Genomic DNA, 16,710 nt, shown 5'->3' on the forward strand with positions numbered 1-16,710 from the left:
GCAATGGCTGGGCTGGTCCTGACTGCCAGTCACCTGCCAGGTGACTGTGGGCTTTCTTGCGTCTTTGGGCTTCGGGTTCTTGCCTGTAAGTAGGGATAACACCCCTCAGCAGGTCCAGGATATCCAGTGTGGGTGCCGCCTTTGCCAGTGAACTTAGAGATAAGAGCCTGCCTTCCTCTTATGCTTCAAAGCCTGTGGGCTTTCCCCCATGTCTCCTCAGGGCATTTACGGGCACCTCTTCCTGTGGATTGTCAAGAAAATCAATGCTGCAATTTTCACTCCACCTGCCCAGGACCCCAAAAATGTGCGAAGGGCCATCGGCCTCCTGGATATATTTGGTTTTGAAAATTTCCAGAATAATAGGTATGAAGTTCTCAGTTCGCCTGCTTTCAGAGAATGGGAGATCGGCTTGGGTTGGTTTGTGAGTCCAGGGGGTGGGGGGGGTGGGGGGGAGTGGGGGGGGTGGGGGGGAGTGGGGGGGTGATGATTGGAGGCGCCGACCTGAGATGGGAAGCGGAGAGGAAGAATAGCTGGAGGCCGGAGCGGGAGTAAGGATTCTTGCTGATGCAGAGGAGCCCGGCCCTCGGCCCTCAATACTGGGGCCTTGTGCCCCTCGGGGTGGGGCTGCTACGGGTCACGTGGTCCCCCAAGGCTCGGCTCTTGACCAAGGTCTCTAGGTCTGTTTGCCAGGGGCTGGAGCGGGTGATGGTGGCGGAGACGAGAGAAGGGGGAGGGTAGAGACTGCGTGTACGTGTGTATGGGGATGAGCACCCGCAGGCTACGCGGAAGGCTGGGTGCAAGCGGCCGGCAGCTCCGCGGGTCCTGCCGGCGACGACAGGAACAGGCTGACCGGGCCCCTCCTGCGGGGGCGGCGCTCCCTCCACAGCTTCGAGCAGCTCTGCATCAATTTTGCCAATGAGCACCTGCAGCAGTTCTTTGTGCAGCATGTGTTCACCATGGAGCAGGAGGAGTACCTCTCGGAGGGCATCGCCTGGGACTACATCCAGTACAGTGACAATCGCCCCACCCTGGACCTGCTGGCCCTCAAGCCCATGAGCATCATCTCCCTCCTGGACGAAGAGAGCCACTTCCCGCAGGTGTGTCCCTGAGCCCACCCACCCTCGGGTGGAGAGCCCCACTCACAGGTCTCACCCTTGAGGTGGGGAAACTCTCCTGGGTCCCCTGGGTTGCAGAAACCTCTGTCAGGCATTAGCAGACCAGCCCCAACCCGGGCAACCTCCTCTCCTGCGAGTTTCACCTCCTACAGGAAGGCCTCCTGACTCCAGCCTCGCTCCCACTCCCCAGCAGCATGATATCGCAGTCACTGTTTATTCACATCCAAGAACTCACCCTAAGAGGGGCTTCCTAAGCACTCGTGGGCCTAGAGCTGCAGAGGGTACAAGAGATGGAAATGCTTGCCTTCTCGCCCTCAAGGTGCTCTGCCTGTCCTAGGAAAGTCCCTAGACTTTCAAAGCAATCTGAGTCCAGAGAAGGGTGAAGCCAGGGCCAGGTGCCTGGACAACGGTAGGGAAGGGTGGAGCCGGAGAGCCAGCCGTGGAGGTCAGCAGACCCGGTCTCTGCCCCCAGCTCAGCCCTCATTTATAGAGACTAGTCACCAACCCCTGAGTGGCAGTTTCCCGTCTGTTAGAAGGGTCCTCAGTCATTCTGAGCTGAGCTGCTCTGCCCCTGTGAGGAAGCCCCGAAGCCCTGTGGCTGTGCCAGCTGACCTCCCGTGCATGGCTGGACTCTGGGACGTCAGCCCACAGGGCGTGTGCCTTCTTCCAGGGGACAGATACCACCATGCTGCAAAAACTGAACAGTGTCCATGCCAACAACAAGGCTTACCTGCAGCCCAAGAATATCCACGACGCCAGATTTGGCATTGCGCACTTTGCCGGTGAGGTGTACTACCAGACAGAAGGTAGGCGCAGCTCCTGTCCACTTCCTTTCCCTTCCAGATCTGGACCATTCCAGGGGGGCTGTGGGAAGGAGGCTGAGAGGACAAGGTCATTTTGCAGAGCTGGCAATGGGACAAAGGGAATGGAATGGACATGGTTTGTTGGCACCACTCATACTGGATGAGGGCCACCTAATAGGCTCATGTTAACTTAATCACCTCTGTAAAGGCCCCATCTCTACATATGGTCACATTCTGAGGTCCTGGGGTTAGGGCTGCAATGTGTGGATGGGGGCTAGGGGCAGACGATGCAACTCAGCCCATAACACTGCCCCTCCTTAATTTATGGATTCTCAGTCTTCAGGCTGGAGGTGGCCCTGGTCCTAGCAGGACCTTCCAGAACCCCAGAGCAGGGCTGGTAGAGGGGCTGGGGGCTCCAGGCCCTCAGGTCTGCCTTAGCAACCACAGACATGGTTGGTTCCTAAACCTCTTCTGTCAGGGGCGCCTGGGCAGCTCAGCTGGTTAAGTATCTGACTTCAGCTCAGGTCATGATCTCACTGTTCATGAGTTCGAGCCCCCCATTGGGCTCTGTGCTGACAGCTCAGAGCCTGGAGCCTGCTTTGGATTCTGTGTCTCCCTCTCTCTGCTCCTCCCCCACTCATGCTCTGTCTCTCAAAAATAAATAAACATTAAAAAAACAAATCTAAACCTCTTCTGTCAGAGCGCACACACAGGTTCATGCACACTCCGCCTAAAGGCACACATTCACCCCCAAGACCTGTGCAATTTAAACTCCTAATGAGGAGGGAAATGTGCCCTCAGGACCTCCTAATCAGTAAGCCATGCCCCATCCTTGGAGCCAGTAAGACACAGCAGTCTGAATTCCTTTCCCTCTTCCATTTTGGGCTCTCAGGAAGAGCAGGGGCTTGGAAGCAGCCAGACTGGCCAGCTGGGGCAGGTGGACGCACAGATCCTCCCGGCGCTGTGTCAGGGCTCTGGGGCGAGGGCAGGAGAGGCCCCTGCAGACTGCAAGCTCCCTGGATGTTACCAGGCTGCCAGATTTTCAGGACTTATCGGTGGGGGCAGGAGGCTTCTTCACAATCTCCTTCTCCTGCTTTCCTTTTCTAGCTCCTTTATATGAATAAGTAGCTGCCTGAATCAGATTTGCCCAAGGTCACCCGGAACTTCAGTGGGCCAGAGCCCCGAGGGGAGCCCTCAGACATTTCACTGCAGGGAAATCTAGACTGTACCCTGAAGGGACATATGGTCCCCGGTGGCTGCTGGTCAGCTCCAGAGTACACCTGGCAGTTACAGTGACGGCGAGGGCTGGGGGTGTTGAGGGAACGGGATCACCAATCACTCCTGTCCCACTCCTGTGGTGCACCCAGCAGAGGGGGCGGGGTGGCGAAGGAAAGGGAAAGTCCTCGACCCACCCTTGAACTGAGCAGTAGAGCCCATGAGAAAGATCACACAGAGGCCAGGGGAGCCCTGAGGAGGGCCCTGGGGAGCCTCCTGGAATAGACCATGCTTGAGCCGGTCTTGAAGCATGAGCCAGAGCTGGCGTGGGTGCCTGAGGAATGAAGAGTGTCCAGGAGTGGCCAGCAGGGGCTGGAGGTGTGGGAGGGCTGGGGCCTCTGAGGGTAACTCTGTGCCAGTGGGGTACAGGGCCACAGGGGCCCCGGGGGACGAGGAAGGAGGAGACGAGGAAGGCATGCTGTGGTGACAGGACAGCAGAGGAAGTATTTGGGCAGGCAGCACTGGGCAGGACAGTCTGGGCCACGAGCCAGGAAGGGTGGGACAGCGGGCAGAGTGGTGGGCTGTGATCAGAGGGATGGTTCGGGCAGAAGGACTGGCAGTGGATTCGATAGGAGTTGTGGAGGGGATGGCGGGTGGGGGGGTCAGAGGGTTTAGAGGTGGGTGTGACACACTGGGCAGAGATGAGTGCAGGCCTGGGTACAGGGGGGCCCTGCTGGCCAGACAGGGAGGTCAAGGGAGGGATGGAGAGGGCGGCTTCGGCAGGGACTCCTTCAGGCCTCCTGGTGTGACCAGAGTCCCCACACTGCTGCCCTCCCCTTCCCCTGTGGGTCTGTGGTGATGGCTGAACTGGGCTGGCGAGTGGGCTCTGCTTCCCCCACAGGCTTCCTGGAAAAGAATCGAGACGTGCTGAGCACAGATATCCTCACCCTGGTCTATTCCTCCGAGAACAAGTTCCTGAAGGAGATATTCAAGCTGGAGTCGGCGGGGACCAAGATGGGCCATGGGACCATCATCCGGGCAAAGGCAGGGAGCCAGCTCTTCAAGGTGGTCTCCCATGGGTGGCCCTGCCAGTGCCTCCTGGGTCTCTCAGCCCTTAGGGCCTCAGGGGTCAGACAGGCACACACAGGGAAGACCTATCACCTGGGTCTCAGTTGCTTAGTCAGGGCCCAGAAGTGAGCGAAAATCAGGAGTGAGGGGTTGCTGTGTGGGCAGTGGTAAGGGGACAGGTTCACATTGACAGGCCTGCTTCTGAGTGTGTGGTGGTCTGGTGGAGGCACATCTGCTGGTGTTAATATTATGTTTCTAGATTGGTCTCTATGTATATGTTGGGTATGTGCATGGTGTATGTATTGTGTGGTGTGTGTGCATGCCGTATGCATTTTGTGTGGTGTCTCTGGGGCGTATGTGTGGTGGGTGTGGTGTGTGTGGTTATTTGGTATACGTGCGTGTGGTGTGGGGTGTGTGGAGTGCATTTTGTGTGATGTATGTGGGGTGCGGTGTGTGTATGGTATGTATGTGGTGTGTGTGTGTGGTGTGGGGTGTGTGGTGTGGCAGGGGCAGCACTACGGGCCACCGGCCAGGGAGGTGGGCAACAGGGAGCCCTCAGTGCTCCCCAGGGCAGCCTAGGATATCCTGGCAGGGTGAGGGTCTGCCTACCCACTCCCTGCCACATCTCCACCCCTCAAGAGTGACTGTTCCAGAAAAGGCCCATGAATCGTCTAATGAGGAACTCCCCCACCAAGGGGCAGGGAGATGGGCCCAGGAGTGGCTCGGGAACTTGGGGTGTAGGCAGAGGAACCTGCCCCCTGTGCCTTGCATTCCGTTCTGGCCACACTGAGGTGCCCTTGACCTCTCATCATATCATGCCCCACCCTACCCTCTGTAGGCGGCCTCTCCTGAGACCTCAGAGCCCAGGAAGGCACCAAGGAGCCCTGAGGTGGTGCAGGACTTGCCCACGTCCGGAACCAGCTGGGACCAGCCCATACCTTCTGCATCACTGAGTTAGGCTACACTCTCCACAGCAAGGCCAGAGTATAGGCTTGTCCCGGCCACCGTGGGGCCCCTGGAGCATGTCAGGAGGACATGGGGGGGAATGCACATTATTTCACCAACCTGGACAACAGGAAAATGCTGCCCATTGTTCCTGTAAGGTGCCAGTGGTGGCTTTCTTGTCTCAAAAGTGTTGCCACGTGTCTCCAATTGCTGCCATTTGGCAGTACCTGCCTTCGTTCAGTTGCATTTGACTCAGAGAGGGTTTGATCAGGGAGCATTGCACAAAAGATCAGGCATTGCACAAAACACACACTAGGGCTTGTTTTCTCCTGCATCCATAGTTTCAATACATTTGTTTTAAAACTATATACCTTTACTACAATGCTTACAATGTGCAGTATAAAACATGTTTTAAAAACAAAACCGACACAAGAACTGAAAATGTGGAAGGGTGAGGTAAAAAGGGAGTGTTGTCAGGTCTCACATGGTTTCTCACGCTGGTGCATGATCCTGTACACCCCACGTGGGGGACCCCACCTCTAGGCAGGACGCCTGGCCCTGTCTTGCTCACCAGAACCTATGGTGGGCCAGTAAGGGAGGGGCTGAGTGAACACAGCCCTGCCTATCTGTGGGATGTTGGCAGGAGCCCTCCTCTGGGTCAGCTGTGCCCCAGGCCGAGCCCCCCAGCGCCCCGCTTGTACCTGTGCTTCTGCTTGCAGTCTGCAGACTCCGGCAAGCAGCCCTCCACCCTGGCAGGCCAGTTCAAGAAGTCCCTAGACCAGCTGATGAAAATCCTGACCAGCTGCCAGCCCTACTTCATCCGCTGCATCAAACCCAACGAGTACAAGAAGCCACTGGTAATGAGGGGGGGCTGGGAGCACACACGAGGAGGGAGGGAGCACCCACTGGATGAGTCTAATGGCATCTAGAGTCATGTCACTCCTTTGCCAGGGCCTGGCTAGCATTAGAGCTGTCTGTCCCCATTTTACAGATGGGGACACTGAGGCAAGGTGACCAGTCTAGGCCATTCTAAGGTCAGTGACTGGCAGGGCTTTGGATAACCAGACCTCTGCTGTCTCTGGCCTGCCATTCACCAGCTGTTTGCACTTGGCCGGTGCTCTGCTTCTCTGAGCCCGTTTTCTCTCCTGTAAAGTCAGAATCCTGCTAACCTATGGGGGCAGCAAGGCCTATACATGATGTTTTTGGCACATCTGCGTGTGTAAACCTGGCTCAGAAAGGCAGCAACCCATACTAGGATGTTAGAGGCTGGCTAGCTGTCACCAAGACCTGAGGCCAAGCAGCTCTTTGGAGGGTGGCTTTATCTGCATATGTGCTGGGTAGGAGCCTGCCACCCAAAAGATCCTGGATCTGTAGGCTTGGGAATCACACCCAGAGGCTCAAATACAGGACTCCCCAAAACTGGGAAATAACATCTAAAAGGAGATGAAATGACTCAAAAATATCTTATAAGGGGAAAAAATTAATATTACATTAAATGCAGCATATTTTTGGAATAGAACAAAATTATATGAAATTGGGACTGGCCCAGGAAATCCAGAAGGTATCCCCCTTATAGGCACAACACCTGTATGTTGGGTAATAACTGTGCTCTCAGAGGCCCTCTGCCCTCATCCCCCACCCCACTTCCAGCACTGAGGGACAGGTGGGCGGGGCCTGGGGCTGATGCTTCTGTCTCTCCAGCAGCCCCAGCTGGGACATGGCTCAGAGACAGTGGCTGCTATGTGGGTGTAGGGGGAGGCCAGGCTGAGGGGCCAGGCAGGCTCAAGGTGAACCTTGCTCAGTGTGGCCCTGAGCCTCAGGCACCTCAACTTTAAATTGGAGCTAAGTACCCCACTATGTAGAGCAGTTATAAATATTAAATGAGAAACATGGAGCCCACTGGAAATGCTCAATAAATGGGAGCCAATTAGTTGCCCAAGACTAACTGCCATGTGGCCCTGGACCCCACGAGCAGTTGGCTCTGTGGCCCTCAGCCTTTCCAGGTGGGTAACAACCTGCTGGTGGGCTTGCCAGATTCGAGGGTGTGCCCTTAGTCCCCAGACACTCCTGGCTGGGAAGTTGAGGGGGGCTCTCTTGCGGCTAAGCCATGCAGAGTCTGGAGCCATGGCTGAAGACCCCATTCCCCTGCTCAAAGCATCGTGTCCAAATTCCTCTCTATCAGCCATGCCCATCTCTGGGGAAGAGAAACTAAGCTGGCTACAATGCTTTCTGACTCTAGGTAGGAAATGTGTTTCTTCATTCCATTAGAGTGTGGGAGGTGGGACAGCGCCCACCCCAGCACAGGCAAGGCTGCAAGGAAACTTCTTTGAGAGCATTGTTGTGGGGCATTTAAAAACATTTTACACATGACATATGCAAATAACTTTTATATTCATAGTACTTTGCATATGCTGAGAATGAGGGAAGTATTAGTGTTCTTGTGGAAGTCACAGTTTGTATATTACCGACTTCCATCTGCTTGGAAATACTCTCGGGACCGAATTTTCAGCGACTTGGGTCCAAATTCCTCTCTGGAAAATAGGAGTCTGCAGGTTAAAGCATACACTGCGATTCAGGCAAGTATCGTGGGGTTCTCTCCTATCTGGGGACAGCCGGGTGGTTGGGAGGGCCGCCCTGGCAGGTGCACCGAGCACATGCAGCGGTTCAGAAAGCGGGCCTCTGACCTGTGCGCCCGCAGCTGTTCGACCGGGAGCTGTGCATCCGGCAGCTGCGCTACTCGGGCATGATGCAGACGGTGTACATCCGCAAGTCGGGCTTCCCCATCCGGTACACGTTTGACGCGTTCTCCCAGAGGTTTCGTGTGTTGCTGCCCAGCGCCGTGAGATTCCAGGTGCTCGCCCCGCCCCCCCCCCCCCCCCCGCCCCCCGCCTGCTCATGCTGGCCCTGACAGGCGTAAGTGACCTCAGGGGTGCCCCAACCCCCAGGTTCAAGGGGGTCCTCTAGCTGCCCTCCCGATGCTGAGGGCCCCTTCCTGGACCCCTTCCTTCTCATCTCCTCCAGCCCCATCTCTCACTCCCTGGGTGCCCTGGGAGAGAGGGAGGGGTTGGCTCCCACCGTGTCACACTCCCTGGATGAGGCTAGTGGCCGAAATGTTGGTACTAGGAGCTGTCTGCCATTTAAAGCAAACACTGGCGAGATCATGCCCTGGTGGGGTTGCTGTTTGGAGCAAGATGTCCTTCCCATCCTTTCTCAAACACTCAGCTGCCTACACTTGGAGCTGTCCAAGTGCTCAACAGCCACGCTGAGGCCCCAGGCGTGGTGGCCTCGAGGCTCCTGGGTCTGGGCTCTCCCCTGGCCCCACTTTTGTTCAGAAGTGACTTGAGCCTGTGTCCTGGCCAAGCAACACTGACACCCAGGGGAGGAGGAAGACTCGAGTCCCAGAAAGCCTTTGTGGAGGGAGCCTCAGCCTCCCACCTGGGGGCCTGCTCCAACGCCACCAAGCCACTCCTATTTTCTCCTCGGCAGCTTCGAGACAAGGCTCGCCAGATGACCCTGCGCATTGCCGAAACGTGGCTGGGGACAGACAAAGAATGGAAAGTGGGAAAAACCAAAATTTTCCTGAAGGTGAGCCCCTGAACACGCTGGTCTTCAGCCTCCTGGAGCGTGAGGGGCTGGTCTCATGCCCACCAGGTGGCATCTGCTCACCCACCCTGAGCCAGTGCCGTGGGAGCTTGCTCTGGGCATGGCCCCCACCCTGAGGCACCCCTGTTGTAGAAAGCCATGCTGGGGGGTGGGGGGGAAGAGAGGCAAGGGACCATGAGGAGAGCTCAGCCCCGCCTGCAGAAGTCCAGGAGGCTTCTCAGAGCAGGGCATCAAAGGCAAGACCTCAGGAGAAGGGGGAGCTGCCCCAGGCCACCAGGCAGAAGCAAGCAGGAGCTCAGGGTAGGCTCCCACAGTCCCTTAGATAGGCCTCCTCCTCCATGTGGGGAGCCACAGTCTAAAGAGTCAGACCTGGGGAAGCTCCACCTCTTTAGAGCCCTGGAGAGCCAGCACTTCTGTGGAAGGAGCCAGTGTGCTGGCCCCCCTCCCCCTAGAAGAGCTTGTCCTTGAGCAGGCCTGTGCAAGCAGCACCTCCCATCTCCATCCCCTACAACTTCCAGCGAGGCCCGAGGTCACATGGAGGCAGCTTGTGGCTGACACCCACAGCCTTTGGGCCCTCCAGGACTGCACGTTGGGTCCAAGAACCACGGAGGAGAGATCCTTGTAAACTGTGGGTGGGTGAGCAAAGAGAGAAAGAGGAGGGAGGAGAGAAGATCAGTGCCTGGACACATGCTCTGCCAGCCTGCCCAAGCGCCACCCCATCCCCCCGCCCCTTCCAAAGTCCTCCACTCCCTCCACTTTCCCCATAGAGCCTGCCCACCTGTCTTCATCTGTCCCCAGAGGGACCTCCCGACCCTGATCCTCTGGTTAGTCTGTCTGTTCCTCTGTCCATGCATTAGCCAGGCTTGTGCTGGGGCTCTGGGACTTAGACAACCGGGAAGACACAGACGGGCTTCAGATTCCACTGGGGAGGTGAGACCAGGGAGGATAGACATTGGGCAAGTCCCAGGTTGCTGTCCCAGAAGCTGGGTCAGACGGCGAGGGCCACAGGGGTGCAGTCAGTGTAGGCAGGTGGTGGAGGAGGGGAGGAGGAGAGTGCCCACCCCTCCCTGGCTGCTCCTTGAGGCCACCGTCAGGGGTCTAGTGTATTTCTGTGTTCCCAGTGCCCACCCAGGCACATGAAGAGACTCCATGCTTGCTGATGCAAGACTGATGGAGGCAGGAGAGGCCACCAAGCCCCTGCCTCTCCTTACCACTCACCAAAAGGCCAAGCTTCTTTCTGTTCCACAAAGATGGTCTTTGCCCTGCAGGGACTAGGATGGCAAGCCCAAGGAAACAGGAATCCAGTTGAAGCACAAAAGCAGGCCAGGGACGGTCGCAGCTCAGGGGTGAATAAGGCTCATCGACCCACTTCGAGTCCTACTCGAAGGCTGAGGAAACATGTTTATATTGAAACAAGTATGAGCCTGTAATACAAGTTGCGTGACATTTCACATGAATTTGGGGAAATAAAACACAACTTTGGGGAAACTTTTTGACCCCTTCTTGGGTTCTCCAGAGCAGAAATGAAATTTGCCAGATTGAATTCACAAGAGAAAAGAGCTAAAATGGGAAGTTCTTGGATGGGGGACTGGAGGGCTGATGTGAGCTACATCAGGATCAATTTGAGGGCCCCTTCCCCTTGCTTGCCCTCCAGGGAGCACATATGGGAAAAGTCTGGGAGACCCTTTGGGAGACAGAGCCCTGGCCCCAGGTGGGGTGTGGAGATGAGTGGGAGCAGCTACATGCTGGGGTCTCTTGTGTCGCAGGATAAACAGGACACTCTGCTGGAGTTACAGAGGAGTGAGATGCTGAACAAGGCAGCCGTCAGCATCCAGAAAGTCCTGCGAGGCTACAAATACAGGTGCTGGCCCTGCCCAAGCCCTCCCCAGCCCACACACCCACATCTTTTCATGGGCTTATCTGCCACGAGTATGTATATCCTCTTTGGTGAACCGTCTGTGTGTGCTATTTGCCCGGTTTCTAATTTAATTCTCAGTTGAATTTTGGGAATTATTTATATATACTAGATACTAGTCCTTTGCTGGATGCATGGTTTGCAAAGATCTTCTCCCAGTCCAGCATTTTTCATGAAGTCCTCTTAAGAGGGTCCTTGCAGAGCAAAATTTTTAGTTGTTTTTTTCTAAATTTCTTTAATGTTTATTTTATTTTTGAGAGAGAGACAGAGTGTGAACAGGGGAGGGGCAGAAAGAGAGGGAGACACAGAATCTGAAGCAGTCTCCAGGCTCTGAACTGTCAGCACAGAGCTGGACATGGGGCTCGAACTCACGAACCCTTAGATCATGACTGGAGCCGAAGTCAGATGCTTAAACGACGGAGCCACCCAGGCGTCCCCAAAATTTTTAGTTTTGATGGAGTCCAGTTTATCAAATTTTCCTTCATGGAGCTTGCTTTTGGTGTCACCTCTAAGATCTCTGCCCGAAGGTTTTCTCTTATCTGTTTTTTTTTTCTTCTAGAAGATTCTATAGTTTTACAGTTTACATTTAGGTCCATTTTCATTTTGAGTGGACCTTGTGTAGGGTGTGAGACTTAGGCTAAGGTTCTTTTAAAAATTTTTTCCCCAGTGGATGTTGCTCCTGCATCACTCATTCACTGAAAAGTCCATCCTTGTTTCAATGACTTCATTTTGCACCTGTGTCAAAAATCAGTTGGGCGTATTTGTAGGTCTGTTTCTGCATTCTCTATCCTGTTGCATTAACCTGTGTGTCTGTTCCTCTGCCAATGCCACACTGTCTTGTTGAGTGTAGTTCTATAATAAGTCTTGAAGCTGTATAGACAAATTCTTCCTACCTTCTTCTTTTTTTTAATTGTTTTAGCTGTTCTGGGTCTTTTGCCTTTCCATATACATTTTAGAAACATCTTGTCCATATCTACAAAAAATCTTGCGGGGATTTTCATAGTAGTTATGTTGAATATCAATTTAAGGAGAATTGATGTCTCTATTAGGTTGTTTTCTAATCCATGAATTCCATTTACTTAGATCTTTTTTGATGTCTTTTGCCAGTGTCTTATAGTTTTCAGCATACATGTTCTGCACATGTTTTGTTAGGTTTATACCTAGATTGGGTTTTTTGTGGTTTTTTTGAGAGATTATAAATGGTACTGTATTTTTAATTTTGGCATTGATGTATTCATTGGTGGTATGTTAAAATATTATTGATTTGTGTGTTGACTTTGTTTCCTGTAACCTTGCTGAAGTCACTTACTTTTTATGGATTTCTCAAAGTTTTCTATGTAGACCATCATGTTATGCGCAAATAGGAACAGTCTTATTTCCTCCTTTCCAATCTATATATCTTTTATTTACTTTTCTTGCTTAATGTACTGGCCAGAACTTCCAATATTATAAGAGTGGTGAAAGCAGATACCTTTACTTTGTTTCACAGATTAGGGGAAAGCACTCAGTCTTTAACCATTAAGTGTAATGTTAGCTGTAGGTTTCTTGTGGTTGATCCCTATCAAGTTGAGGAAGTTTCCTGTATTCCTAGTTTTCTGGGAGTGTTTCTCGGAAATGGGTGTTGAATTTTGTCATCTGTTGATTCTACATCAGTTGGTATGATCATGGGATTTTTTCTTGTTTAGCCTTTTATTTTTATTTTTATTTTATTTTACCTTAGCGAGAGAGAGAGTAGCATGTACAAGCAGGGAAGAGGGGCAGAGGGAGAGAGAGAGAGAGAGAGAGAGAGAGAGAGAGAGTCTTTTTTTTAATAAATTTTTTTAAAGTTTATTTATTTGAGAGAGAGAGAGAGAGACAGTGTGAGCAGGGGAGGGGCAGAGAGAGGGGAGAGAGAGAGAGAACCCTAAGCAGGCTCTGCACTGTCAGCACAGATCCTGTTGCCTGATGTGGGGCTCGAACCCATGAAATCGTGAGATCATGACCTGACTGAGAGTCAGACACTTAACCAACTGAGCCACCCAGGTGCCCTGAGAGAGAGAATCTTAAGCAGGCTCCATGCTGAGAATGGAGCCTGACCTGGGGCTCAATCCCACAACTGTGGGATCATGACCTGAGCTGAAATAGAGAGTCAGATGCTCAACAGACTAAGCCACTCAGGCACCCCCTTGGTTGGCCTTTTAATATGGTGGATAACATTGACTGGTTTTTTAATACCGAACCAGCCCTAGAATAAACCCCACTTAGTCATAGTGTGTAGTTCTTTTTGTATATTGCTGTATACTATTTGCTAATATTTTGTTGTGAATTTTTACTTCTATATTTATGAGATCTTTAGGTTTATTCTTTTGTAATGTTTTTGTCTGGTTTTGGTATCAGAGTAACATTAGCTCCATAAAAAGAATTAGGAAGTGTTTCCCCTTCTTCTATTTTCTGGAAGAGATTGCACAGAATTGTGAATTCTTTAAATGTTTGCTAGAATTCTCCAATGAAACCATCTGGTCCTGGAGACTTCTTTGTGGGGAGTTTTTAAATGATAAATTCCTTAGTAGTTGAGGGCAATCCAAATTATCTATTTCAGATTGAGTGACTTGTGGCAATTTGTGCTTTTTGAGAAACTGGTGCATTTCATCTAAGTTGTCAGAAAAATTTTGTATGTGCAGAGTTATTCATAGTATTCCATTATTATAATTTCGATGTCTGCAGAGTCTGTGATGATACTCTGTTTCATCCCTGATATTGACAACTTGTGTCTTTCTCTTTTCTTTGTCTGTTTTTCTAGAGAGGTCTGTCAATTTTCTTGACCTTTTCAAAGAACCAGCTTTTAGTTTCATTGATTTTTTCTAATGCTTTTCTTTCTTTCTTTTTTCAATTTCCGTGATTTCTGCTCTTTTTATTATTTCTTTTCTTCTTCCAGCCTAGAGTGTACTTTATTCTTCTTTTTGTAGATTTTTAACGTGGGAGCTCAGATATTTGATTCAAAGCTTTTCCGCTATTCTGATGTAAAGTGCTATAAATCTCCTCAGCCCTTCTTTAGCTATGTCTCATACATTTTGATATGTTATTTTTTCATTTTTATTCAATTGGTTTTTTAAAAAATTTCCTTTGAGACTTTCTCTTTGGCTCATGGGTTATTTGGAAGTATGTTGTTTAGTTTCCAAGTGTTTGGAGCCTTTCTTGTTATCATTCTGTTATTGATTTCTAGTTTGATTCCATTGTGGTTAGAGACACAATCTGTATGGGTTAAATTTTTTTAGTGTGCTGATATTTCCTTTATGGCCCAGGATATGGACTGTCTTGTTATATGTTCTAAGGGTGCTTGAAAAGGGCATGTATTCTGCTGTTGTTTGGTGGAATGTTCTAAACATGTCAATTATATCTTGTTGGTTGATAATGATATTGAATTTTATATTCTTGCTGATTTATTGCCTAGTTGTTCTACCCATTATTGAGAAAGGAGTGTTGAAGTTTCCAACCATAATTATGGATTTCCCCATTTTTCATTTCAGTTCTATCATTTTTTGCTTCATATATTTTTTAGCTGTGTTTTTTGTGCATACACATTTAGGATTGCTATGTCTTCTTGGTGGATTTATCCTTTTATCATCATGCAATGCCCCCCTCTGTCTCTGGCTATTTTCTTTGTTCTGAGGTCTACTTCTCTGATAATAATACAGCCACTCCTGTTTTGTTCTGGTTATTATTTGCATGATATATATTTTTCATCCTTTTACTTTCAACCTGTGTTTTAAGTGAGTTTCTCATAGACAGTCATGCTTTTAAATCTATTAAGCCAATCTCTGTCTTTTAATTGGTGTAGTTATGCTTTTTACACTTAATGTAATTATTTATGTCAGAAATTAAGTCTGTCATTTTATTTTTTGTTTTCTGTTTGTTCTCTGTTTTTCATTTCTCTGTTTTCTTTGTCCTGCCATACTGCGGATTGCCTAAATGTTTTTTAAAATTCCATTTTCATTTATTTATAGTGTTTTCAAATGTATTTCTTTTTAAAGCTTTTTTTAGTGGTCACTCCAATATTACATTATATATACACAAATTATGACAGTCTATTAGTGTCATCATTTTACCACTTTGAGAAGTATAGAAACTTTATCTGTCTTTATGTCCATTTACCTTCTCCCATTTGTAATATAATTTTCCTTAAATGTTTCCTCTACATACATTTAGAACCACATCAGACAGTGTTACAGATTTTGCTTCTATCATCAAACAAAATTTAGAAAACTCAAGAGGAGAGGAAACTTTATTGAATTGCTTACTTACTTACACTATTACTTACTATTTATTTTTTCCTTCTTGGTATTCTACGGTTTCTTCTTTTATCATTTCCTTTCTCTTTAAAGAACTTCTTCTATTTGTTCTTTTAGGAGGTCTAGTAACAATTCTCTTAGTCTTCATCTGGGAATGTCTTGATTTCCCCTTCAGTTCTGAAAGATATTTTCACTAGCATAAAATTCTGGGTTGATGGCTCTTCTCTCTCAATCCTTGGAGAATATTGTGCCACTTCCTCCTGGGCTCCACGGTTTCTGATGAGAAATCCAAATCATTTTCTCCCTATAAGTAATGTGTTGTTTCTCTCTTGTTACTTTCAAGATTTTTTTGCCTTTAGTTTTCAGAAGTTTAACCATGATGTATCTTGATGTGAATTTATTTGAATTTATCCTGTTTGAGGTTTGTTGAGCTTGTTTATATCTTTTGTTATGATTATGAACTTTTCAGTCGTTATTTCTTGTAATGCTTTTGCAGCACTATCTCTTTCTCCTTTCTTTCTAGGACTCCAATGACCAAAAAAAAAAAAAAAAAAAAAAGATACAGTCCCAATGGTGCCTAAGGCTCTGGTCATTTTATTTCAGTCTCTTTTCTCTCTGTTTTTCAGGTTGGGTGATTTTTACTGTTCTATCTTCAAGCTCACTAACTCTTTCCTCCTTTCTCTCTGTCTGTTGCCAAACTGAGATTTTTTGTTTTTGTTTTTGTTTTTTTTAATTTCAGTTATTATATTTTTCAGTTCTAAAAGTTCCATTTGGTTCTACTTTATGTCTTTTACTTCTTTACTAAGACTTTGTATTTTCTCATTTGTTTCAGGTGTGTTTATAATTGCTCTTTGAAGCATTTTTATAATGGCTAACTTTTCTGTCCATGTTGGCATATGTTGCTTGTCTTTTCTTATTCAAGTTGCTATTTTCCTTGCTCCTTGTATGATAAGTGATTTTGGACTGAAACATGGACATTTTGGGTATTATATTATAAGAACTCTGAGTCTTGCTTAAACATTCTGTTTTAGCTGGGTTCCTCTGACACTACTCTAGCAGGGAAAAGTAGCGGCGACATCTGTTTACTGTCAGATGAGGTGAGAGTCTAAGTTCTCCACCTTGCCTCCATTGACTCTCAAAGCAAGTAGAGGTTCTTTTTACTGCTGGCTGGGAGTGGGAGTTCCAGCTTCCCAGCAGTCCTCCACTGATACCACAGGGGGAGAGTGACATTCTTCCCAAATGGGGATGGTGAAAGGCCTGCCTGTGCACTAGGTCTCCTCTGATACCACTCCAGCATGGAGGGGAGGAGTACCCCATTACTGCCAAGTGGTGGTGGAAGTCCAGAATTCCCCAGGGGTCTCCACCAACACTTTAGCTCCTAGTCTGGGAAATATGAGGTAAAAAGAAAACCTAGAAAAGTTACCACTGTGTCACTCCTTGGATCTGAGATCTCTAGCTAATCTGCCTTCTCCTCTCCACATTTCAGTCTTCTCGTCTTTGTTTTATACTTTAGTTGTAGTTAGCAGGAGATATAAGAAAAAAGTATGTCTGCCCCATACATCTTCTCAGAAGTGATCATCATCGATAACTGATGGTGTTCTTGTTCTTCTACACAATGCAATTAGACAAGAATATTAAAGAAAAGATAGAAATCAGGGTTTGTCAGCTTCAACTCTGTTGACATTTTGGATTAGATAACTCTTTGTTGTGAGGGGCTGTCCTGGGCATTGGAGATGTTTAGCAGTATCCCTGACCTCTACTCACAAGACGTCAATAGC

The 16,710-nt window shown here is 49.3% G+C and overlaps 1 protein-coding gene across 1 annotated transcript in view; it reads left to right on the plus strand.

The window, feature by feature from the left end:
* The window catches only part of MYO7B (myosin VIIB), an 82,019-nt gene that overhangs the window by 35,832 nt on the left and 29,477 nt on the right, over positions 1 to 16,710 (plus strand). Inside the window, exons 12-19 of the mRNA XM_078451426.2 lie at positions 221 to 363; positions 887 to 1,097; positions 1,786 to 1,921; positions 4,035 to 4,198; positions 5,866 to 6,003; positions 7,845 to 7,997; positions 8,633 to 8,731; positions 10,516 to 10,610. Coding sequence (XP_078307552.2) covers positions 221 to 363; positions 887 to 1,097; positions 1,786 to 1,921; positions 4,035 to 4,198; positions 5,866 to 6,003; positions 7,845 to 7,997; positions 8,633 to 8,731; positions 10,516 to 10,610 — 1,139 coding nt within the window. The remainder of the gene's footprint in view (positions 1 to 220; positions 364 to 886; positions 1,098 to 1,785; positions 1,922 to 4,034; positions 4,199 to 5,865; positions 6,004 to 7,844; positions 7,998 to 8,632; positions 8,732 to 10,515; positions 10,611 to 16,710) is intronic.

The sequence above is a fragment of the Panthera onca genome, chromosome C1, assembly GCF_046562875.1.
Source record: "Panthera onca isolate mPanOnc1 chromosome C1, mPanOnc1 haplotype 2, whole genome shotgun sequence".
NCBI lineage: Eukaryota > Metazoa > Chordata > Mammalia > Carnivora > Felidae > Panthera > Panthera onca.